The 25,593-nt window shown below is 43.1% G+C and overlaps 2 protein-coding genes across 4 annotated transcripts in view; one reads left to right on the top strand and one right to left on the bottom strand.

Annotated features, from left to right (window-relative positions):
• Window positions 1-7,524, top strand: part of ctnnal1 (catenin (cadherin-associated protein), alpha-like 1) — a 312,118-nt gene extending 304,594 nt beyond the window's left edge. Inside the window, exons 18-19 of the mRNA XM_055656355.1 lie at window positions 3,637-3,720; window positions 6,200-7,524. Coding sequence (XP_055512330.1) covers window positions 3,637-3,720; window positions 6,200-6,364 — 249 coding nt within the window. The 3' untranslated portion in view covers window positions 6,365-7,524. The remainder of the gene's footprint in view (window positions 1-3,636; window positions 3,721-6,199) is intronic.
• Window positions 410-25,355, bottom strand: abitram (actin binding transcription modulator). Of its 3 annotated transcripts, XR_008725574.1 has the most exons (8): window positions 24,578-24,709; window positions 19,150-19,201; window positions 12,156-12,285; window positions 10,518-10,594; window positions 10,182-10,251; window positions 9,920-10,106; window positions 8,174-8,257; window positions 410-1,020 (listed from the first exon to the last, which is right to left on the bottom strand). XR_008725574.1 is itself a non-coding variant. In XM_055656381.1 (7 exons), the coding sequence occupies exons 1-6, from the start codon at window positions 25,338-25,340 to the stop codon at window positions 9,930-9,932; spliced, it is 531 nt and encodes a 176-aa protein (XP_055512356.1). In that variant the 5' UTR covers window positions 25,341-25,355; the 3' UTR covers window positions 7,792-8,257; window positions 9,920-9,929. The 3 variants fall into 3 exon arrangements, 2 of the variants coding, with proteins under 2 accessions (XP_055512356.1, XP_055512343.1); XM_055656381.1 differs by lacking the exons at window positions 410-1,020; window positions 24,578-24,709 and adding an exon at window positions 25,316-25,355 and having other exon boundaries at window positions 7,792-8,257; XM_055656368.1 differs by lacking the exon at window positions 410-1,020 and having other exon boundaries at window positions 7,792-8,257; window positions 24,578-24,708.
• Between the last annotated feature and the right edge of the window lie 238 nt (window positions 25,356-25,593).

Raw genomic sequence — 25,593 nt, 5'->3', positions numbered from 1 at the left:
TGTTTCCTTCCTTGTCCCAAAAGATGTTAATTGGCTCCAGTATATTACCCTTTAGTGTAGGTCAATGGTAAAAAAGAATCAAATAGAGTTAACAGGCATGCGCAGGAAGGAATAAGCGTGAGAATGGAATCAATAGGAAGTGGTGTGGACCCAGTGTCCTCCTGTGTTGTTAAATGTTTCAGATAGTTTACATTTACAACACACCACAGATGCTCTGATCTTTATCTTCTCTGGAAGGCACTATTCTATCCTCTGCAAGTTCTGTCGTGACAGATTATTATATCATTGAAGGAATCTTTCCTCTAGCCACTTTGATTGAAGACAGGGGTTAGGAGATTATATTGATAGGCATTCACGAGCTCTCCAAAGACATTCAATGCTGTCGAAAGAAAAATCTTCAAAACAGTCTCTTGATTAATTGTTTCTTTATTGTCGTAGTAAAAACAGTAAGATATTCATCCAAACTTCTTCTTGTTTAACATTTTGATCTTACTCGTTGTCAAACTCGTGCATTGTCGAAAGCTGTGACCACTCCCCCATGCTTCTTCAAACTAAACTAAAAACTAGTAGCGTCTGCGCGAGAATCCCAGCCACAAACATGCCTCCGACGACGTAATAAATACCACCCACATAATTACAGGCAGATAAAATTTAAAGGTAACTGTTTATAGTTATAACATACTGAGTTAAGCTATATGGCTACTACAAGTTCCAAGGACTAAGACATTTGAACTGCATCCAAACCGCATGATGATGATCTTCACTATCATTCGATTGTTTTCAGAGAACACATTTATTTAAAAACTAATTCTTATGTTAAATCCTTGCTTAGGCATGGCTCGACAGCTTTTGTTCTTGCTGAGTTATCTGCACTTTCCAACCTCTTGTGCATTTTAATTATTATACTATTATGTCTGTATTGTACCAGATCCCAAATTATAGAATTTCCCTCCATTTGCAAATGCTTGTTTCCTTAATATATTCCTATAAAATCTCATCCTTTGACCAAGATGTTGTAATCTGTTAAGAAAGAAAGCAAATTGATTAGGGCCAGACCAGGTAATTTAGCACCCAATTTAGGATATCGAGCCATAAATAGCGGCAAACCATTGATCCAAGGAGCATTGAAATGGTCCGCTCATCCCATCAAGAATCCATCCATATTTATCCCATTCACAATCACTTGCTTTGTAACCCCGACTTGGTAATTCAAGTGCTCAACTTGATGTTACTTGTATGTTAATGAGAGTCTCCATATTCTTTATTCGTTCAAGTAAAGTGCATTCAATTCCAATCACCATTTATGCAAAATAAATACTTTCTCAGATCCCCTCAATCTCTTTTCCTTACTATATACCCTGTAGTCTTAGACACCTCAGCTATGTGAAAATATTTCTCACTTTATACTCCATCTATGACCTATTTTACTTTTATACGTCTGTACCAGGACCTCCCTAAATTATTCTGCTCATAAATACAGCTTATCAATAATTACAAAAACACTTCTTTCTGAGCAACATCTGATGAATTCCTTCTGCACCTTCTCCAAATGCAATCACACTCTTCCTATTGTAGGAGCGTAGAATAATATATCACGGGAAAAGTTCCTTCGGCTGACAATGCCAAGTTCAATTCCTCTGCCAGCATATGATCTATATGCCCCCAGGTTCCAGCCTATCTAAAAGCTTCTTAAGTGCCACTCTTGGATCTGTCCTGACCACCACCAGGGGGAGTCAGGGATGATCTAAAAGTAGTGTAAAAAAATCAAGAGAAGAATAGAAAGGGTGAATGCACAGATCATTTACCCAGGGTCGGAGAATCAAGAACCAGGCGACATGGGTTTGAGGTGGGAGGGGCAAGATCTAATTGGAACTTGAAGAGTAATTTTTTTCAGAAGATGGTGGGTATATGGAACAAGCTGCCAGAAGAGGTAGTTGAGGCAAGACTTTAACAGCATTTAGAAGACACATGGACAAGTACATGGATAGGAAAGGTTTGGAGGGAAATGGGTCAAATGGGACTTGCTTACATAGAGCATCTTGGTCGGTATGAATGAATTGGGCAAAAGGGCCTGTTTCCGTGCTGTAAGACTATGACAACCCCTTCCGGCCTGTTCCAGATACTCACCACTCTGTAACAAAAACCTGTCTTGCGTATCTTTAAATTTTGCCCCCCCATCAGCTTAAATCCAGTTTTTTTAAATATTTCCCCCCTGGGAAAGAGATTCTGACTACCCTTTCTGTGCCATATAATGTGTTATATTTCTATTAGATCTTCCTTCCAACGCTCCAGAGAAAACAATCTGTTTGTCCATTGTCCAATTTCTCCTTATAGCTAATGCCCTCTTAATCCAGATAGCATTTTAGAATAGCTCTTTTGCACCCTCTCTAAAAACCTTCACATCCTTTCTTGCAATAGAGCAACCAGAAATGCAGACAATACTCTACTTGTAGCCGAAGGGCCTGCTTCCACGCTGAATCTCAAAACTGAACTAAATTAATAACTGTGTAGAGGGATTTCATACTGCTGACCTTGACCCGTGACCCTGGTGTTTACACCGTACCTCGGTACACGTGACAACAATGAACTGAACTACTCTCCTTGTATCTCGACTTTCCCTCTCCCCTAACTCTTAGTCTGAAGAAGGGTCTCGACATAAGAGACGTCGCCCGTTCCTTCTCTCCAGCTTGCTGTTTGTCCCGCTGTGTTGCTCCGGCACTTTGTGTCTACCTTCGGTGTAGACCAGCATCTGCAGCTCCTTACAGCCAAAGGACAGGACAGGACACGTTAGGAGGGAGATGGACCAAACGCGGGCTGGTGGGATTAGTGTAGCTGGGGCATTGTTGGCCGGTGTGGGCAAGTTGGGCTGAAGGGCGTGCTTCTACACTGTATCACTCTATGACTCTAATGCCTTCTACTCCAGTCAGCATTCTGATATGTCAAACATATAAAATTCTTAGAGGATTGGACAGGGTAGATGCAGGAAAAATGTTCCCGATGTTGGGGTACTCCAGAACCATGGGTCACACAGTTTTAAGAATAAGGGGTGGGCCATTTAGGACTGAGATGAGGAAAAACTTTTTCACCCAGAGAGTTGCGAATCTGTGGAATTCTCTGCCACAGAAGGCAGTGGATCCCAATTCACTGGACATTTTCAATAGTTAGATTTAGCTCTTAGGGCCAAGGGATATGGGGAGAAAGCAGAACGGGGTACTGATTGTGGATGATCAGCCATGATCATATTGAATGGCGGTGCTGGCTCGAAGGGCTGAATGGCCTACTCCTGCACCTACTTTCTATGTCTATGTGGTGGTGTCAGGGAACATGGTGATTTTCCCATGCACCTGCTATCCTATATCACATTGGTATATCATACTATATAATAGTGGTAGAAACCATGGGTTTAGAAGGTGCTTTTCTTGGCATAGTCTTGGCAAGGAACTGCAATATGTGATGTACAGTAATCAATGCAAATCTGAATATTAAAGTAACAATTAGTAAATTGTATTGCAAAAATATGAATATGTTTGGATATGACAGCAGTAATGCAATTGATGGGTAAACTGTTTAACAAATTGATTATAGAAGTTGTCATATTCAGTGTGCAATAATTCTGGAACACCTCTCCCTTTCTAGGTTGATACTATAATTCAGGAAACGATAAACATGATGACTGTATTAATGAAAGCTCTTTCTCTTTGTTACAAACTGTTAAAAAAGGTAAGAATATCCTAACCAAGGTAATATAGTGAATCCTGAAATTAATCATTTCATAAAAATAACTTAAATATTTTGGAAAGTCCTGTTTCACTAGAGGAATCTAGCACCTGCCTATTCTTGAAGGAAGTAGTAGACCCACCACTTCATTTGTGGCCATATTATAAACAGTTGTCAAGTAGGAAAATTTGCTGGCATTTTTGTAAACATCCTTCAGGCAAGAGAAGCCATAAATTATTTTCAAAATCTGGATGGGCATATAGATCACACAAAAAGACTCAAAGTGCTGCAGTAACTCAGTGGGTCAAACAGCATCTCTGGAGAACATTTGAAGGTGATGTTTCAGGTCAGGACCCTGCTACGGACAGGTCCCGACCCGAAACGTCACCTACCCAAGTTCTATAGAAGATGCCGCTTGGACCGTTGATTTATTCCAGCATTTAGTGTAACATTGCAGATCTAATTACCAGATAACAGATTAACTTAATGAATTCAAGCTTTGGCAATTATTTCAATTTGAGGAAACGTTTGAGGAAACGTTAAGAATGCTGTGATGGAATATGATATTCTATGTCCAATAAAGGTTTATCATAAAAAATTAGTTCAGACTCGGATTATTAGGTTCAACAATAGCTCCAACTTTTGTTCACCATCAAAATTGATTCATTGGCTATTCTTTAGATAAATATTTATATTTAAAGCACAATTGTAGACAAATAGTAATTCAGTAATTGAGCATAAGAATAGCCTACATAAATATAATCCATGACCACCACTGCGAAACAGATTAGCAGACAATTAAACAACATTGATTATTTGATTGCATACATCTGCTGATACAAGTTCACAAATCATAGGATTAGAATTAGGCCATTCGGCCCATCGAGTCCACTCCGCCATTCAATTATGTCTGATCTCTGCCTCCCAATCCCATTCTCCTGCATTTTCCCCATAACCCTTGACATCCGTTCTAATCAAGAATTTGTCCATCTCTGCCTTAAAAATATCCACTTACTTGGCCTCCATGGCCCCTTGTGGCAATGAGTTCCACAGATTAATTACCTCTGACTAAAGAAGTTCCACCTCACCTCCTTTCTAAAAGAGCACCCTTTAATTCTGAGGCTATGACTTGTGGTCCAAGACTCTCCCACCAGTGGAAACATCCTTTCCACATCTACTCTATCTATGCCTTTCATTCTTCTGTAAGTTTCAATGAGGTCCCCCCTCAACCTTCTAAACTCCAGGGAGTAGAGGTCCAGTGCTGTCAAATGCTCCAGCATGTGCTAATCCACTCATTCCGAATCATTCTTGTAAACCTTCTCTGGACCCTCTTCAGAGCCAGCACACCCTTCCTCAGATATGGGACCCAAATTTGCTCACAGTACTCCAAATGCAGTCTGACTAGTGCCCTAGAGCCTCAGCATTACATCTCTGTTTTTGTATTCCAGTATTGAATCTACTTTCCTTACTACTGATTCGACTTGCAAATTAACTTTTTAGGACTCCTGCACCTCCGATTTCTGGATTCTCTCCCCATTTAGAAAATAATCTACAATAAGGAAATGTTGCCAGGACGAGTGGAGAACATAATGAGTGCTCGTGATCCAACCAGAATGAATAAAGGAAAAATTAATCTGCTGTGTTAATGCAAAATATTACACCTTTATTAGATCAAACATAATAAAATGACTATGTATAACCCAGATTAGATAATTTTGAAAAATTCAACTGTCCATGGGAAAAATATCTCCTTGAAGGTCGAGTCGCAGGTAGATAAGCTGATCAAAAAGGGTTTTGGCACGGGCCATCATCAGTTAGAGTATTGAGTATAGAAGTTGGGAGGTTATGTTGCAGTTGTATAAGACGTTGGTGAGACCGCATTTAGAATGTTGTGTTCAGTTCTGGGCACCATGTTATAGGAAAGATATTGTCAAGCTTGAAAGGGTTCAGAAAAGATTTATGAGGATGGTGCCAGGATTAGAGGGTGCGAGCTATAGGGAGAGGTTGAGGCTGGGTCTCTATTCCATGAAACGCAGGAGGATGAGGGGAGATCTTATAGAGGTGTATAAAATCATGAGAGGAGTAGATTGGGTAGATGCACAGAGTCTCTTGCCCAGAGTAGGGGACTAAAGGACCAGAGGACAGGTTCAAGGGGAAAAGATTAAGTAGGAATCCGAGGGGTAACATTTTCACACAAAGGGTGGTGGATGAATGGAACAAGCTGCCAAAGGAGGTAGTTGAAGCTGGGACTATCCCATCGTTTAAGAAACAATTAGACAGGTATGGAGGGATATGAACCAAGTGCAGGTAAGTGGGACTAGTGTAGCTAGGACATTGTTGGCCAGTGTGGGCGAGTTGGGCCGAAGGGCCTGTTTCCGCGCTGTATCACTCTATGACTGACTATGTTAAATATGATTTTGCATGTTTCACATTCAGTAATATGTTCTGTATGTATGGTTCTAATATGATTTATCTTTTACAGTGTAAAGTAGATCAGACATTTATGGGCTCACCCCACAGCTGGAGAGGAAACCAACTGCAGACAGTTGCAAACGGTGAAACCTTAGATGGGAAGAACACAGACACATTTGGCGTGAAATCTCTGGAAAGACACATGGCAAACATGACGTTCTTAGAGAGCAAATGAAGAGGAAAGGTCTAGTGTAGTTGCAACACATACATTGTCAGGTGTACTGTAAAGTCTGTCATTTCATAGTACACTGTAATCAATGTCTGTTGCATTTATAGTACTTAATGTGGATATAAATAGCAGCTATGTCCCTAACATGGATACGAATGTTTTAAGATCTATATTAAACCTTTTTCCAACTCTGTAGTCATCTGAAGTAATACTGAGAGAATAGATAATTTGGTTTGGTATCTTTGAAATGTATTACTGCTGGATTTTTACCTTGGCCGGCTAATGTCTAAATCTCTTGTGAATATTTTACTGATGTGATTAATTCTTTGATGCTGCTAGGGTCACAAATGTGCAAGAACAAAACTGGATCGGACAGCATGTGTGTTACTGCTGTCCAAATTAATTAAACCAAAATTATATTCGCAGTCAAGTTATTGCAACATATTTTATCATTTGGGTACCTTGAAAGAAATAGGTTTTCGCCACTCATTTCTTCTGCTGCTAGGTGTAAATTTTCTGGAAGAAGATAGTCTTCCTCCCAGTAAAATTTATCCAAACATAATCAGATTGCTATTTATGCTCAAGTTTTAGATCTCGTATTTTCCCTTCCCTCCCTTTTCAAATTCTTGATAATGCTTTAAAATCTACGTTAATACATCAAGCAGATCACAAGTTTTAAAACAGAGTTTTTGCGTTGTATCCCTCAAATCTGCTCTTCGCACATGAACTAATCTCACTTTTTCTGGTGATAATACTGCAGTGCAGTGGGGTTTGAATGTTGATGTATGGATTGCTGGAAGTATTGAATACAGTACTTGGACTGGATTTGTATTACCTGTAAAGGCAGTTTTTTTACATTTCTCTGACAATTAACATGCAAAGTTATATTTTTTAAAATAAAATTCTAATTCGTTAATCATCATTACATTGTGTATTGTTCAATGGACTTCACGTACAGAGAGATGTCATATTGGTGATAAATTAATTAAACATTATTTATCTTATTATATGCCTAACAATAAGCCTCATTTTGTGATATTCAAATTTATTTTTGAAACTTAATATGGTGTAACTTTACTGGAACTCCTCTACCACAGATGGTGATTACTTTCAACACTTTCTATTTTTAAAACTGGAGCCACAAAATCCTTTGAGGGTGTAAGGGACAAACCTGGTTACTCAAAACAATTTTAAGGTCCAGCTCGACACATGATAATAATCACTAAAATGCATTTCCTATGTTAGCAAGGATTTTCAGCTGTCTACATATCAAATGTCTTGGAATTCATCATGCCAGCCATTAGTACGGCCTACTAAATACTTGACCAAAAAAGAGTTTGTTATTCCCAGTTTTTGAATTTATTTTTTTATGCTGAACCTACACATTGCCTATAAATTAAGCAGATAAGTATTAGCCAAATGAATACCAAGCCTTTCATGAAGTTCCTGCCAATTTTTATTGTCATGCTTGATTTTACTTTTATAGATTCAGAGTTATACAACATGGAAACAGGCCCTTCAGCCAACTTATTAATGCCGACCTGGTAATGCCTATCCGGGTTGTACCATTTGCCTCGCATCTCTCCAAAATATTCCTATCCATATACATGTTCAAATGTCTTTTAAACATTGTAATTCTACCCACCTCTACCACTTGCTCCGGCAACTCACCCACCACCCTCTGTATGGAAAACGTTGTCCCTCCTGTCCTCTCTAAATAATTCCGCTCTCATCTATGCCCTCTAATTTTAAACTCCAGCATTCTCAGAAAAAGACAACATCCGCCTTATCTTAGCACTTCATCATTTTATATACCTCTACAAGGTCACCCCTCAGCCTCCTACGTTCCAGGGAAAAGCACCCCAGTCTCTCCTTGCAACTCAGAATCAAAATGGTGACCTATATGCAGAAAAAGAGAACAAGGAAAAAAAAAACATTTTTCAATGTCATGTAATTTTGAATGTATTAACAGCTACCTTATTGCATCCTCATGCAAATAATTTGGTTCACAATGAAGTAAAGAATAAATCTGACCAATCATTAGTCCCTATTTTTGGATTTCAATGTTCACATATTTTACCCAGATCTATATCAAGAATCATGTATGTAGGGTCAAATTCATTTTTTTCAATCTAACACTGAAATAGAGCATTTAAAATGAATTTTACAGCTTATTGTTTCAAAATCAGCCAATTGCACAGATGATCAAATAACATTAGCCCATTATATTTTCTCCAAATTGTTTCATTCCTGTGTTTATAACTACAAAAAGTAAATATCAGACTAGAAACTCTAAGAAACAGAGGCAATCAACTAATCTTATCTAGCTAACTACTTCAATCTCATCCAATTGCACTGTTAAAATGCAAGATTGAGGAACAGCACCTTGTCTTGCATTTATGCACCATCCAACCTGTTGAACTTAATATTGAATTCTACAACTATCTTTGAAGGAACTCAGTAGGTCGAGCAGCATCAATGGGGCAGGGGACTGGGAAGTGAAAGGAGCTGCCAATGTTTCAGGGCAAAAGCTGCATCAGGACCTAAAACCCCCACCCTCCCTCCACAGATGTTGCTCAACCTGCCGAGTTCCTCCAGTAGATTGTTTCAGAGAATCACCCAGGTTAATGTGGGACTACAGTGACAGGTTGACTGAAAGGTCGCTGTCCTTATCCAAAGTTAATTGGTGAATCAGATGGGTTTAACATTCATGGTTACTTTCACATATTCAAGACTAAAATAAACTGGAATCTAGGGCACATCATTTTTAGAATACCAAATTGAATAGTTTACATTTGCCACTCAGTATTTTAATTATATACCTTGGTCAATTGTGATTACTGTCTTCACAGACCAGACTGTTGATTGTCATGCAGCCTTCAAAATAGTGTGCAGTCTGGTCTGTGAAGCAAATGAGGACAATTGGCAAAGGTATATTGTTAAATCCTGAGCAGCTTTCCTGGACTCAAAGATGAAACTTGTAGTAGACCAGAAGCTTTTCCCTCATAAATTTAAATTTGCAATTCAAAGTGCAAATGTAACCTGGTGTGTCAAGTGTTGATATGCCAGATACATTTTTACTGGATATCATGTTTTATACACTTGCCTCTATTGTACAATAATAAACCTCTATTGTACAACTGTTAAGAAAAACACAAAGTGATGGAGTAGCTCAGCAAATCAGGCAGCATCTCTGGAGAGGTGACGCTTCGGGTCAGGACCCATCTTCAAAAGTGCTATCTGACCCACTAAGTTACTCCGGCACTGTGTTTTATTCAATATTCCAGCATTTGCAGTGCCTTGTGTCTCATTGCACAACTTTTAGTTTATTTTCCTTATTTAAATGAGCAACCATGCAACAATTCATATTAAACATACAATGGAACTAAATTTCTGTTGTGGCATTGCATTATATAAAAGGCAAGCATTTTTCTGCAAAGGTCACACTCGTGCTATGACACAGTGAATCATGGTGTACAATTCTATCACATTTGATGGGAAGCAATAAGTTTCAAGTACATTTTAAAGTCATTTTTTCAGTTACACAAAAAATGTATATACCTTCAGTTGTTCAAACTACGCTGGGGGTTACTGGATCACTGGTGTCAGTGTTTAACTGTTCTGCTGCCAAAATGTCTCTCTTTAAAATAATGTCTTCATACATCTCCTGGTTAATTAAATCTTGGGTAATGCTTTTGCTTTCTTCAAACTTGGGTAGCACAATGGCAATGTATCCTTCTGTGGAGGGCTAAAAATTATGAATGAAAAAGTGTCACATTCAATAAAATTAAGTAGGTACTTAGTCTGCACATTTCCACTTTACCTTTTCTTGTAGAAGGCTGGGGTTCTGGAGAATATTTTCATTTACTTCCAATAAACGTCCCCTGATACAGCTATAATAAGAAGGTACTTTGTTAACTGTGGAACACTTTGTACAGCCCCTGTTGTAGCTCCCTGATTAACAGGTACATAGAGAGCTTAGCAATACTAATACTGGCACATCACTGCCTTTATCACATGATTTAGGAATGAAAGCTATTCAGGATGATGTTACACAAAAATAGATTATTGGCAATTATTTGGCAAAGCATATAATTCCACTGTGACATTTACAGTATCAAATGAATTAGTTACCAAAAATCTTCTAAAAAAATCTTACCTGTATATTGTGTACTCCTCACCATTTTCACACATTATCCTGCACAATGGGGCAAGTTCCGTCAGAAACTGTCCACCCTGAAAATTAAGCACAAATAATTTGCAATCACAGAGAGAAATCTGGAATCAATCCCAAAAATTATTCCATGTTCCATTTAATTGATAATTGCCTAACAATGGCTTGAAATGTTATAGTTAATTAGCAATTATAAATTGCGCCTGGTGAAGGTGAATAATACTCTGGAGGAAGTTAATGAGAATGTATGGAGAATAATTAATAGGATTAGCATAGCATTAGAGTAATTTGTTGGTTGATGGTCGATGCAGACTTGGTGGACCATAGGGCCCTGTTTGCACACCACTTATCTTTATAATTCTATGTGAAACCGATAGCAATGAGCAAATTTCAGTGATTGGTAATTGCCAAAATCAATTTTGAATAATTAAATCCAAAACCGAGATCTTGCACGTAAAGAGCTCACTGAGAGTTCTCCATTTGGGGGTTGTTTGTCTGAATTTAATCTTCCACCATTGGCAATTGAGGGCAGACGGGAAAGCTGCCAGAGTGGGTGGAGAAGGGATGGGGGTTGTTAAAGCTGGGGGGGGGGGGAAGACAAAGAATTGTCTTTACATAAGGAGTCAGAGTGTAGTTAGTAGAGGATTGTTTTTCAGATTGACGACATGTGACCAATGATGCGCTGCAGGAATCAGTGCTGGGTCCATTGCTGTTTATCATCTATATTAATGATTTAACAAGGTTAGTAAGTTTGTGATGGAAAATTGGTGATATAGTGAACAGTGAAGGTTGTATCTCAGATGACAAATGAATCTTGATCAACCGGGGATGGGCCCAGATGGAATTTAACTCGGCCAAGTTAGAGATGTAGCACTTGTGCAAGTTAAACCAGAGCAGGACTTGCACAGTAAATGATAAAGCCCTGGAGAGTGTTATAGAACAGAAAGAACTATTTAATTCGATTTAAACCAGCATCTGCAGTTCTTTCCTACTCATTCTTCCAGAGGATAGTAGGTATATAAGAATCAGCCACCAGAGGAAGTTGTAGAGCCTGGTATTAAACAAGTTTGGACAGATACACGGTTAGAAAAAGTTTAATATGGGCCAAACACAAGGAAACAGGACTAACACAGATAAGTATCTTGGTTGACATGGATGAGTTGAGCCAAAGGGTATGTTTCTGTGTTGTATACCAACCCTTGCGTGTGGGAGATGGTACATTTTGGTAAGTCAAACCAAGGCAGGACTTACTCAGTAAATGGTGGGGTGTTGGAGAGAACTGTGGAGCAGATAGACCACAAACAGTTCTAAGTTACCTAGTAATGCTTTTGTTTGTAAATGAAGCTTATTTTTCCTCCAACTTTTCATTGGCCAGCCTTTTGGACTTCCTAAATTTAAACACCCTTTCAAACGTTGAAACATAATGGTCATTAACAAAAAAATGTCCCTTCCTTTAAGTTACACTGTTAGAAGTAATATCAGTACGAAATAGTAAAGGTACCTGCAAATTAGTTAATATTGCATCTACAAAAATTGAAATTGCACAATGACAGTTATCATATGTTACATTCTTTACATTTTTCAGCAAAGAGGAGATTCAAATAGAAAGTGCATTTAACTTACCCGTTTAGACTTTCCCGAGACCTTGTTTTGTAATCGGCTGCAGTTGGCACTGATTTGGTAGCTAATACTTTTTATTTTGTTTGTACTCTGTAACACAGGGTGAGATTCTGCCACAGTAATAACGCATATCCTGTTGCAAAGGAAAAATATGTTTTCATTGGAATCTTAGAAAGAAGAATTTCTGTGCATCTACCCAATCTAATCCTGTCTTGATTTTGTATACCTCTATACAGGGTTATGGTCTGAGTGCAGGTAGATGCCGAGATGGCCTGTTTCCATGCTGTAATTGTTATATGGTTATATGGTTATAAGATCTCCCCTCATCCTTCTGCGCTCCATGGAATAGATACCCAGCCGACTCAACCACTCCCTATAGCTCACACCCTCTAATCCTGGCAACATTCTCGTAAATCTTTTCTGAACCGTTTCAAGCTTAGAAACATAGAAACATAGAAATTAGGTGCAGGAGTAGGCCATTCAGCCCTTCGAGCCTGCACCGCCATTCAATATGATCATGGCTGATCATCCAACTAAGTATCCCGTACCTGCCTTCTCTCCATACCCTCTGATCCCCTTGGCCACAAGGGCCACATCTAACTGTCTTAAATATAGCCAATGAACTGGCCTCAACTACCCTCTGTGGCAGAGAGTTCCAGAGATTCACCACTCTCTGTGTGAAAAAAGGTTCTCCTCGTCTCGGTTTTAAAGGATTTCCCCCTTATCCTTAAGCTGTGACCCCTTGTCCTGGACTTCCCCAACATCGGGAACAATCTTCCTGCATCTAGCCTATCCAACCCCTTAAGAATTTTGTAAGTTTCTATAAGATCCCCTCTCAATCTCCTAAATTCTAGAGAGTATAAACCAAGTCTATCCAGTCTTTCTTCATAAAACAGTCCTGACATCCCAGGAATCAGTCTGGTGAACCTTCTCTGCACTCCCTCTATGGCAATAATGTCCTTCCTCAGATTTGGAGACCAAAACTGCACGCAATACTCCAGGTGTGGTCTCACCAAGACCCTGTACAACTGCAGTAGAACCTCCCTGCTCCTATACTCAAATCCTTTTGCTATGAAAGCCAACATTCCATTTGCTTTCTTTACTGCCTGCTGCACCTGCATGCCTACCTTCAATGACTGGTGTACCATGACACCCTTTTTCTCGCTGCATCTCCCCCTTTCCCAATCGGCCACCATTTAGATAATAGTCTGCTTTCCCGTTTTTGCCACCAAAATGGATAACCTCACATTTATCCACATTATACTGCATCTGCCAAACATTTGCCCACTCACCCAGCCTATCCAAGTCACCTTGCAGTCTCCTAACATCCTCCTCACAGCTAACACTTCCCCCCAGCTTAGTGTCATCCGCAAACTTGGAGATATTGCCTTCAATTCCCTCATCCAGATCATTAATATATATTGTAAATAGCTGGGGTCCCAGCACTGAGCCTTGCGGTACCCCACTAGTCACTGCCTGCCATTGTGAAAAGGACCCGTTCACTCCTACTCTTTGCTTCCTGTTTGCCAGCCAGTTCTCTATCCACATCAATACTGAACCCCCAATGCCATGTGCTTTAAGTTTGTATACTAATCTCTTATGTGGGACCTTTTCGAAAGCCTTCTGGAAGTCTAGATACACCACATCCACTGGTTCTCCCCTATCCATGCTACTAGTTACATCCTCGAAAAATTCTATAAGATTCGTCAGACATGATTTACCTTTCGTAAATCCATGCTGAATTTGTTTGACAATATCTTTCCTATAACATGGTGCCCAGAACTGTACACTATATTCTAAATGAACTCACCAGCATCTTATACAACTGCAACATGACCTCCCAACTTCTATACTCAATACTCTGACTGATGAAGGCCAAAATGCCAAAAGCCTTTTTGACCACCTTATTATCTACCTGTGACTCAACCTTCAAGGAACCATGCACCTGTACTTCTAGAACCCTCTGCTCTGCAACACTACCCAGAGAACTACCATTTGTTGTGTAGGTCCTACCCTTGTTCGACATCCCAAAATGCAACACCTCTGTAGTAAATTCCATCAACCATTCCTCCGTCCACCTGGCCAATCGATCCAGATCCTGCTGCAATCATTCACAACCATCTTCACTATCCGCAAAACCCCTAACTTTTGTATCATCAGCAAACTTACTAATCTTGCCCTGTATGTTCTCATCCAAATCATGATGTAGATGACAAACATTAACGGGCCCAGCACCAAACCCTAAGGCACATCACTAGTCACAAGCCTCCAGTCTGAGAAGCAACCTTCCACCATCACCCTCTGCTTCCTTCCATGGAGCCAATTTGCTATCCATTCGGCTCTCTCTCCATGTATCCCAAGCGATCTACGATTCCAGAGCAGCTACCATGCGGAACCTTGTCGAACGCCTTACTGAAGTCCACGTACACAACATCTACAGCTCTGCCCTCATCAACCTTTTTGGTCACGTCTTCAAAAAAATCAATCAGATTTGTGAGACACGATCTCACATGTACAAAACCATGCTGACTATCCCTAATCAGCCCTTGCCCGTCCAAATGCCTGTATATCCTATCCTTCAAAATACTCTCCAGTAACTTACCAACTACAGATGTTATGCTCACCAGCCTATAGCTCCCAACATTTTCCCTGCAGACCTTCTTGAAAGAGGCACATCATTTGCCACTTTCCAGTCTGTATTTAAGGCCGATTTGTAAATTTCCTTTCTAGTTTCCCGCAATGTCCTCAGATATATCTGATTAGGCCCTGGAGATTTGTCTACCTTCAAACACGACAGTACCTTCAGTACTTCTTCGACGGTTACCCCAGGGCTCGAAATTAATGGTTGCCCGGTTGCCAATGGCTACCTAAAGTCCCACCAGGCAACCTAAAAGCCGTGTCATTTGGTCCGGCTTGATACTGCAGGCACTGATTTATACCAAAGATAGACACAAAAAACTGATGTAATTCAACGGCAGGGCTCAAAATTAACGGTTGCCCGGGTGCCACTGACCACTCAAAGCGCCGCCGGGCAACCTAAACACCGAGTCATTTTGCCCGGCTTGGCAACCAGATACTGGTTTATACCGAAGATAGACACAAAAATCTGGAGTAACTCCGCGGGTCAGGCAGCATCTCTGGAGAAAAGGAACGCAACATTTTGTGTCGGCGGTGACGGCTGTATTGCGTGGGAAAGATACTAGGTGCGGGGTGAGGGTGCGAATGAGCAGCAGCAGCGGCCGCGATAGCGGCTCCATCTTCTCCTCCTCCCGCCCGCCCTGATAAGGGCCGCTGCCTGCAAATCCGCCAACGGCGCCATTTTCAAAACAAACCCTCCCGCACACCGAGGCCGGGAAGAGGGAGGGAGGGGGAGGCCTCGGCGTGCGGGAGGGGTTTTTTTTTAAGCGGTTATCGCCGTTAGCGGAGTTCCAAGCAGCGGCCCCTATCAGGGACGAGGAGGGGATGGAGCCGCTTTCGCGGCTGCTGCTGCCGCTGGGCGGGGCCCGTCATTCGCTCCGACCCTTCTGTAGCAGCTGCACCATAGATCCATGGGATCTTTGAGCTGCACCGCTCAGCCCTGCACCTTGCTGTTGGCTGACGGAGGAGGGAGGCAGTGGCGAGGAGATCCCAACGGCCAAGGCAGCGGGGCGATGTCCGAGGAACGCTGACCCTCCTTCCTCCAAACCTCGCCCTCTCTCTCTCTCTCTCTCTGTCTCGTCCCTGTCTCTCTCTCTCTCTCAATCCCGCCCCCCCCCCCCCCCCCCCCCCCCCCCCCCCTATCCTGGGACCCCTCCTCTCCATCGCATAGAAACATAGAAAATAGGTGCAGGAGTAGGCCATTCGGCCCTTCGAGCCTGCACCGACCGCCATTCGATATGATCATGGCTGATCATCCAACTCAGTGTCCTGTACCTGCCTTCTCTCCATACCCCCTGATCCATTTAGCCACAAGGGCCACATCTAACTCTCTCTTAAATATAGCCAATGAACTGGCCTCAACTACCTTCTGTGGCAGAGAATTCCAGATATTCACCACTCTCTGTGTGAAAAAAGTTCTTCTCATCTCGGTTTTAAAGGATTTCCCTCTTATCCTTAAGCTGTGACCCCTTGTCCTGGACTTCCCCAACATCGGGAATAATCTTCCTGCATCTAGCCTGTCCAACCTCTTAAGAATTTTGTAAGTTTCTATAAGATCCCCCCTCAATCTTCTAAATTCTAGCGTGTACAAGCCGAGTCTATCCAGTCTTTCTTCATATGAAAGTCCTGCCATCCCAGGAATCAGTCCCGCACTGATCCCCATTCCCGCCTCTATTCAGTCCTCACTGACATCCACTGTGCTCCCCTCCCCATCTCCCCCCCCCCCAATCTATTCATCCTGCGCTGATCGCCCTATCCACCTCGTATTGATTCTTCTGCCACCCCCCCCCTCCATCCTACACTAGTCCCCCAATTCACCCTGTACTTACCCCTTTCCCATCCATCCTGCACTTCTCCTCCATCCATCCTGTACTGATCCCCCATCCATCCTGTACTAATCCACGCATTCATCCCGTACTGACCCACCCTCCATTTACCCTGCACCTTCCCCTCATTCATCCTGTAGTGATCCCCCATTCATCCTGCACAGACCCTCCGATCCACACTGTACTGACCCCCCTCCCCCCCCCCGCATCCATCCTGTACTGATCCTCCCATTCAAGAAGAATGGGGAGGAACAGTCTGAAGAAGGGTCTCGACCCCAAACGCTGCCTATTTCCTTCGCTCCATAGATGCTGCCTCACCCGCTGAGTTTCTCCAGCACTTTTGTCTACCCCCATCCATCCCGTGCTGAACCTCCCCATTCAAAGCCACTGACATCCCCTCGTGCTCTCCCCTCACAATTTTACCTACTCCAACCAACACGTACTAATTCACCTGCCTCAATCCATCCATTCTGCACTGACTGCCTTCTAACCCCCCCCCCCCCCCGCCATCTATCCACCCCACACTGATTCACACACACCCCCCTCCCTGACCCTATTGTCCTGGGAATGTCTTCAGAGCGAACATTGATTATGTTTGATAATGGAATGCAATCAAATGTGTTTTAATTCCCAATGTTATTATTTGTTTTAATCCATAAAGATGGATTAATTAAATTGTGAACACGTGGAACATTAAAACTGCAGTGTTCAATTGTCACTGCTGCCGTTGACACGTTATTACAGAATTCATTTCAACAGCAAATCAATGCTCTTAATATGGAGTATCAGTACTGTAGTTATTTAATGAGCAACATTCACAACTATACGTACACATATATGTTACCATGGTCCAGGATTTATTGACACAGGTTGATCATACGCTGAATAATCCAACCACATTTTTGTTTGGAAGTGGAAAGAACTAATAGAAATTGCATTAATTGCAATGTGTAAAAAGAGTTGAGATACTGTCTTATAATTTTGCTGCAGGTCATTGTAGGATATATCATGTCTTGATTGGTGAATATGTTTAGTTTGTGACTTTATTTGAAGCAGAAATAATATGTGAATGCTTCATTGAGTATAATTCCGACTGGTAACTACGCACTTCGTCCGAGCACATTATCGCACACGTCATGCAAACCATCTTAAATGACCACCTAAACTGTCATTTGGCAAACCTAAAAAGCTGCCAAGGTTGCCTGGCTGGAGAGGGGGGGGGGTGAGAGAGGGGGGGGGGGAGTGGGGGGGGGGGGGGGGGGGGAGAGAGAGTGGGGGGAGGGGGCAGAGGGGGGGGAGGGAGAGAGAGAGGGAAAGAAAGAGGAGAGGAGAGAGAGGGGGGGGAGAGAGAGAGGGGGGGGAGAGAGGGAGGGGGGGGGAGAGAGAGGGGGGGAGAAGGGGGAAAGAGAGGGGGGGAAAGAGAGAGAGGGCGGGGGGAGAAGAGAGGGGCGGGGAAGAGAGGGGGGGGGAAGAAGAGAGGGAGAGAGAGTGGGGGGGGAGGGAGGGGGAGGGGGGGGGGGGGGGGGAGGGGGGGGAGAGGAGGGATGGAGAGGGGGGGGGGGAGTAAGAGTAAGGGGGAGCGAGTGCGAGTGTCGACCAAAAGGAGCACCAGTTGGGCCGACGTAGTCTTCAACTATAATCTTTGCTGTTCAGTCGACAGAGCGACCTTTTGACCATGGGGGGGGGGGGGGGGGGGGTTAGTGAGGGGTGGGAGGTGACGTCACTCGCAGTGCGAGCAGACGGCAGGCAGGCAGATTCATTGTCACAACATCAGCGAAAAACAGGCATTTTGATTTCAAAGTTTGATCAGATTTGTGAACATTTCCATAAATAACTCAAGAAATAAAGCACAACATTTTCAGGTAAGCCGATATAAAGTGCAAACAGGAAGTGGTCAAGATTAGACTTTTAATTAGATAGAAGGCAAGGCAACTTTAACTAGGTAAGTCAACTTTAATTAGGCAACACAGCTTTAGAATTTCCAAACCAAAGGCAACACAGCTTTAGAATTTCCAAACCAAAGGCAACACACAGCATTTCCAAACCAAAGGCCACACAGCTTTAGCATTTCCAAATTATATTTTCAAACCATATTAAGGGCACTGACAGGCCAGTAAAATCACTCACAGTTTAGTAGACATGTGTTCAGTGTTATTCACAGCTCAGACTGAGAGATGTGACCCTCTCGCTCATCCATCTTGCAGAGACTGACTGAGGCACTCAACACTGGGTTTTATAGTCCCTCCGGAAGGGACTTGGCCTTCAAGAGAGAGAATCTCAACATTTTTTAAACACTAATAGCTCTTTTATTTTTAATTGATGGGAAAAATCCTCTTGTTCTGAGTAAGATAGCCAGAAATCACAGCCGTAATTGGCGGCGTTTTTTCTAAAATCAATATACAGAACAACAGTAAGTGGTCAAGATCAGACTTTTAGTAATATAGATAAGGATAGTTTGCTCTGTTGAAAACAATTGTTGCAATGTAAAACATTTCATAATGTGCTATCAAATATAAAGCACCATATATACTTACCTATTAGAATGTTGCAAGATACAATGATCTTCACAGAGTTTGCCTTTTACATCTGAAAGATCAGCCAGAATTATTTTTTAAATAAAACAAAACTTTCACAATGACTCATTAATGTTATTTCAGATATCTGTTTAAAGAAAAATCCCATTATAAATACTTGAAACTTCACTTTGTGCATCATTTCTCTACAAATTACTTATTTTTCTTGCCTTAAAAAAGTCTACTGCCCCCCCCCCCCCTATCCCTACCCCCCCCCCCCCCCCCCCCCCCCCCCCCCCCACCCCCCCCCCCCCCCCCCCCCCTGCATTAAACTTTCCCCCCCCCCCCCCCCCCCCCCCCCCTTTTCTCCCACCACCATGATACCATTCATGGGGACACAGCAATGTCATCCACATGTAAATGAAAGTAGTCAGGTTTAGTATTTTGTTGCATATCCGTTGCATGCTTGAAGTCTGCGATTCATGGGCATCAATAGGTTGTTGGTTGTCTTCTCTGGTGATGCTCTGCCAGGCCTGTATTGCAGCCATCTTTAACATGCTTGTTTTGGGGGCTAGACCCCTTCAGTTTTCACTTCAGCATATAAAAGGCATACTCAATTGGGTTCAGATCGGGGATTGACTTGGCCACTCAAGACCATTTTTTAGCTTTGAAAAACTAAAGCTTTGTTGCTTTAGCAGTATGTTTGGGATCATTGTCTTGCTGTAGAATGAACTGCTGGCCAATGAGCTTTGAGGCATTTGTTTGAACTTGAGCAGATAGGATGTGTCTATACACTTCAGAATTCATTATGCTACTGGCATCAGCAGTTGTATCATCAATGAAGATAAGTGAGCCAGTTCCTTCAGCAGCCATTCATGCCCAGGCCATAACACCCCCACCACCATGCTCCACAGATGAGGTGGTATGCTTTGGATCTTGGGCAGTTCCTTCTATGCTCCATTCTTTGCTCTTGCCATCACTCTGATATGTTAATCTTCGTCTAATCTGTCCAAAAGACCTTTTTACAGAACTGTGGTTGCTCTTTTAAGTACTTTATGCCAAACAGTAACCCGGCCATCCTATTTTGCAGCTATATGTGGTTTGCATCTTGCAGTGTGGCCTCTGTATTTCTGTTCATGAAGTCTTCTGCGGACAGTGGTCATTGACAAATCCACACCTTCTTCTTCTGTCGTATGTCTTTTAGACCTGCAGCTTCGTTGAGGCGAGCCAGGCCAACGTGTCATCGTCCAGGTCAATCAGACCTCGTTCACCATTTGGTGGCCGGTGTTTGGGACAACTGGTAGGGTCCACTGTCTGTGTTGGGTCCGCACACTCGCAGGAGGTGCTGTCCACGAGGCCCCACCTCTTCATCGCTACTCCATAGCGTCCGACGCCTGTCCTCAAGCGGTTGAGTGTTGTCCACTGCATTCGGGGCAGGTCCTAGCCAGGGACGTCCATGGGGTCATTGATGTAATGGTGTAGCCTAGATGGTTCTGCTGACTTCCACTGGTCTCTCCATCTCATCTTGACCCAGACGGCCTGACTCCTGAAGAGTGTTTCTGATCTGTCGGACAGGTGTTTGGGGATTTTTCTTTATTATCGAGAGAATTCTTCAGTCATCAGCTGTGGAGGTCTTCCTTGGCCTGCCAGTCCCTTTGCAATTAGTAAGCTCACCAGTGCTCACTTTCTTCTTAATGATGTTCCAAACAGTTGATTGTGGTATGCCTAAGGTTTGGCTGGTGTCTCTAACAGTTTTATTCTTGTTTCTCAGTCTCATTATGGCTTATTTGACTTTCATTTGCACAACTTTGGTCCTCATGTTGATAAACAGCAATAAAAGTTTCCAAAGGTGATGGAAAGACTGGAGGAAAGACTGGGTGCTGAGAGCTCCCTTATACCTGCATTAAGGAGTCAAGTCAGTCAAATCAAGTCACTTTTATTTATATAGCACATTTAAAACACAACTCTCGTTGGCCAAAGTGCTTTACATTGGTGGAGGTACTAACGTTATACAACATTGGTTCATAGATTAAGTACATACATAAATACATACATATAGCCCACACTCAGAGGACATCAAGAAAGGCTGAGAGTAAAGATGAGTTTTAAGTTTTGACTTAAAGGAGTCGATGGAGGGGGCAGTTCTGATGGGAAGAGGGATGCTGTTCCACAGTCTAGGAGCTGCAACCGCAAAGGCGCAGTCCCCCCTGAGCTTGTGCCTAGACCGCGGGATGTTCAGTAACCACAAGTCAGCCGATCTGAGGGACCTGGAGGAGGTGTGATGGGTAAGAAGACTTCTGATGTAGGTGGGGGCAAGCCCGTTAAGGGCTTTGAAGACATAAAGGAGGATCTTAAATTTTATTCGGAACCGCACAGGGAGCCAGTGGAGAGAGGCCAGGATTGGGGTGATGTGGTCCTTTTTTCGGGTGCCCACCAGGAGTCTCGCTGCGGCGTTTTGGACTGGAGGAATTGTTTTATTTTAGCAATCTGCCGAAGCTGGAAGAAGCTAGCTTTTACCACGGCATTGACTTGTTTGTCAAATTGCAATGCTGAGTCAAATATCACGCCAAGGTTTTTGACGTGAGGTTTGAGTAATGGGGTAAGGCTTCCAAGGCTGCCTGCTATCATTTTGATTGAGTCTGAGGGGCTGAGAAGGATGACCTCAGACTTACTCTCGTTTAGTTGGAGTCATTTAAACACACATGGGCAATTACAAACACCTGTGAAGCCGTGTGTCCCAAACATCATGTTGCCCTGAAATGGGGAAACTATGTATAAACACAGCTGTAATTTCTACATGGTGAAACCAACATGTATAAAAATACCCTTTCATTAAAATCTGGCAATGTGCACTTTAAAGAATGATTTTTTCTATTACAAATCTCAAATTATGGTGTAGAGGCAAATAAATAAATGATGGGTCTTTGTCCCGAACATTATGGAGGGTTCTGTATTTTCTCAATCTCAGTTGCACTCCATAGAATCCCCTCCCACTTTAAACCTATGGCCTCTGATTCTTCATTCCCCTACCCTGGGAAAAAGACTGCATTCATAGAAACATAGAAAATAGGTGCAGGAGTAGGCCATTCGGCTCTTCGAGCCTGCACCGCCATTCAATATGATCATGGATGATCATGATCATCCTGTACCTGCCTTCACTCCATACCCCCTGATCCCTTTAGCCACAAGGGCCACATCTAACTCCCTCTTAAATATAGTCAATGAACTGGCCTCAACTACCCTCTGTGGCAGAGAGTTCCAGAGACTCACCACTCTCTGTGTGAAAAATGTTTTTCTCATCTCGGTCCTAAAAGACATCCCCTTTATCCTTAAACTGTGTCCCCTTGTTCTGGACTTCCCCAACATCGGGACCAATCTTCCTGCAGCTAGCCTGTCCAACCTCTTAAGAATTTTGTACGTTTCTATACAATCCCCCCTCAATCTTCTAAATTCTAGTGAGTACAAGCCAAGTCTATCCAGTCTTTCTTCATATGAAAGTCTTGCCATCCCAGGAATCAGTCTTGTGAACCTTCTCTGTACTCCCTCTATGGCAAGAATGTCTTTCCTCAGATTAAGAGACCAAAACTGTACACAATACTCCAGATGTGGTCTCACCAAGGCAGCTGTACAACTGCAGTAGAACCTCCCTGCTCCTATACTCAAATCCTTTTGCTATGAATGCTAACATACCATTCGCTTTCTTCACTGCCTGCTGCACCTGCATACCTACTTTCAATGACTGGTGTACCATGACACCCAGGTCTCGTTGCATCTCCCCTTTTCCTAATCGGCCACCATTCAGATAATAGTCTACTTTCCTGTTCTTGCCACCAAAGTGGATAACCTCACATTTATCCACATTATACTGCATCTGTCATGCGTTTGCTCACTCACCGAACCTATCCATGTCACCTTGCAGCCTCCTAGCATCCTCCTCACAGCTAACACTGTCCCCCAGCTTTGTGTCATCCGCAAACTTGGAGATGTTGCAGTCAATTCCCTCGTCCAAATCATTAATATATATTGTAAATAGCTGGCGTCCCAGCACTGAGCCTTAGGGTACCCCACTAGTCACTGCCTGCCATTCTGAAAAGGACTCCTTTACTCCTACTCTTTGCTTCCTGTCTGCCAGCCAGTTCTCTATCCACATCAATACTGAACCCCCAATACCGTGTGCTTTAAGTTTGTATACTAATCACTTATGTGGGACCTTGTCGAAAGCCTTCTAAAAGTCCAGATATAACACATCCATTGGTTCTCCCTTATCCACTCTACTAGTTACATCCTCGAAAAATTCTATAAGATCGTCAGACATGATTTACCTTTCATAAATCCATGCTGATTTTTGCCAATAATTTAAATACTTTCCAAATGTGCTGCTATCCCATCTTTAATGACTCTAGCATTTTCCCCCACTACCAATGTTAGACTAACTTGTCTGTAATTCCCCGTTTTCTCTCTCCCTCCCTTTTTAAAAAGTGCTATCCTCCAATCCTCAGGAACTACTCAGCATCTAAAGAGTTTTGAAAAATTATCACTAATGCATCCACTATTTCTGGAGCTACTTCCTTAAGTACTCTGGGGTGCAGCCTATCTGGCCCTGGGGATTTATCGGCCTTTAATCCATTCAATTTACCTAACACCACTTCCCGAATAACCTGGATTTCACTCAGTTCGGAGGTGCAAAGGAATTTGGGAGTACTATTGCAGGATTCCCAAAAGTTAATCTGCGTTTGCTTTCTTTGCGACTGATTCGACTTGCAGATTAACTTTTTGGGAATCCTGCAATAGTACTCCCAAATTCCTTTGCACCTCCGATTTCTGGATTCTCTCCCCATTTATCCCCAGCCTTTATTCCTACTACCAATATGCATTACTCCACATTTTGCTACACTATATTCCATATCCTTGTTACACTACCTTATGTCCTTGTTCTTTTTGGCATCTATTCACTGTACGTTCTCTGCAATTCCAACCTCATGTCCAATGAACAAAAGTGGAAAGAACGAGTACATTTCCAGGGCAGAACCTTATACGTTAAGGAAATAAGTGATATTTTCCAGAAACATATAGTGACAGGGGGTGAGCAAAATGTGATGGACACAAAAACTCTCAAAACATTTTTTTAAAACTTTCTCACTCTCCCTCCCCAACAACCCCTCTCCCTGTGTATATATTTACACACACATTGAACTTTCGTTCATCATATTGTTTACAGTGAACTGTGTTTACATGTTCTGTTGTGCTGCTGCAAGTAAGGATTTCATTGTTCTATATGGGATATTTGACAATTGACAGGTGACTCTTGACACCCCCATTTCCCCCTCCTCACCCTAACCTCGCCTTTCCATTGGCATGGCCACGAATCTCCGCTGCCAGAACAAGCAGCCGAGAGCCGAGAGCCGAGAGCCGCGCTGACGCTGACGCCGCCGCCGCCGCCGCCGCCTACCTGTTTTGTACCAACGGGTGAAGTAACGATCGACCACGGACGGACACGTTCTCGTCGCCGCCATCTTACGCCGGAAGTAAGGGGATATGCCGGGGCGGTATCCTAGCAACACCCGGGGGCGGGCCGGGCCTCCTCACCTCACCGCCACCATGTCGGTAACCTAGCAACACCCGGGGGCGGGCCGTAACCGTCCGGGCCTCCTCACCTCCAAAGATCCTACGCCTATAGGATCTTTGCTCACCGCCACCATGTCGGTAACCTAGCAACACCCGGGATCTTTGCTCACCGCCGCCATGTCGGTATACTAGTAACCCCGGGGGGCGGGGCGGGCCTCCTCACCGCCACCATGTCGGTAACCTAGTAACCCCCCCCAGGCCGGGCCTCCTCTCCGCCACTGTGTGGATGTGAGGCGGTGCTGGGACTGCGGCGGGAGGTCGGCGCCAGAGCAGCGGCCCAGGGTGGGACCCTGCACCAGGACTCAATTACCTTCGCTGCTCGAGTTGCAGCTTTGTGTTGCTTACAGTTGCGTGGATAATTTAAGAGTTACGCGGCACGGAAACAGGCCTTTCAGCCCAAGACAGACACAAAACGCTGGAGTAACTCAGCGGACCAGGCGGCACCTCTTGTTTCTGGAGAAAAGGAATAGGCGACGACCCGGGTCGAAACTCTTTTCAGCCAGTTTATACTGGCCAGCATGAACCTAAATGAAAATTAGAAAACTGCAGATGTTGTATCTACCAATATTAATCCAATCTTGCACCATTCGACCGGTGTTTTCCTTTATTCATCTAGATTAAATCTCCCTCCGGCAGCGAAGTCCATATTTCATCCATCCTCTGAACTTCCCCAAACCCCCTCTAAATCTTGTGCCCCATACATGTCCTGATGTTATATACATAGATGCTGAGTGAAAAAGCTCGGAAGGGGTCCGGCCTGTGTAAGATTTCAGATAGGGATGGATGAGGCCAGGGAGGTTTTTTTTTTAAATTCAAACCCTGTGTTGGCCATTGTAGGTG

Source organism: Leucoraja erinacea, chromosome 2, assembly GCF_028641065.1.
Source record: "Leucoraja erinacea ecotype New England chromosome 2, Leri_hhj_1, whole genome shotgun sequence".
NCBI classification, from domain to species: domain Eukaryota; kingdom Metazoa; phylum Chordata; class Chondrichthyes; order Rajiformes; family Rajidae; genus Leucoraja; species Leucoraja erinaceus.
The sequence above is the reverse complement of the archived record's forward strand: the minus strand, read 5'-3'. Positions and strand labels throughout refer to the sequence as shown.

Coding starts and splice junctions, on each gene's coding strand:
- abitram (XM_055656368.1), bottom strand. CDS start 24,641: ATGGCGGCGACGAGAACGTGTCCGTCCGTGGTCGATCGTTACTTCACC. Junction 19,202..24,577: donor CACCCGTTGGTACAAAACAG/GTAGGCGGCGGC, acceptor CTGATCTTTCAG/ATGTAAAAGGCAAACTCTGT. Junction 10,107..10,181: donor CCAGCCTTCTACAAGAAAAG/GTAAAGTGGAAA, acceptor CATAATTTTTAG/CCCTCCACAGAAGGATACAT.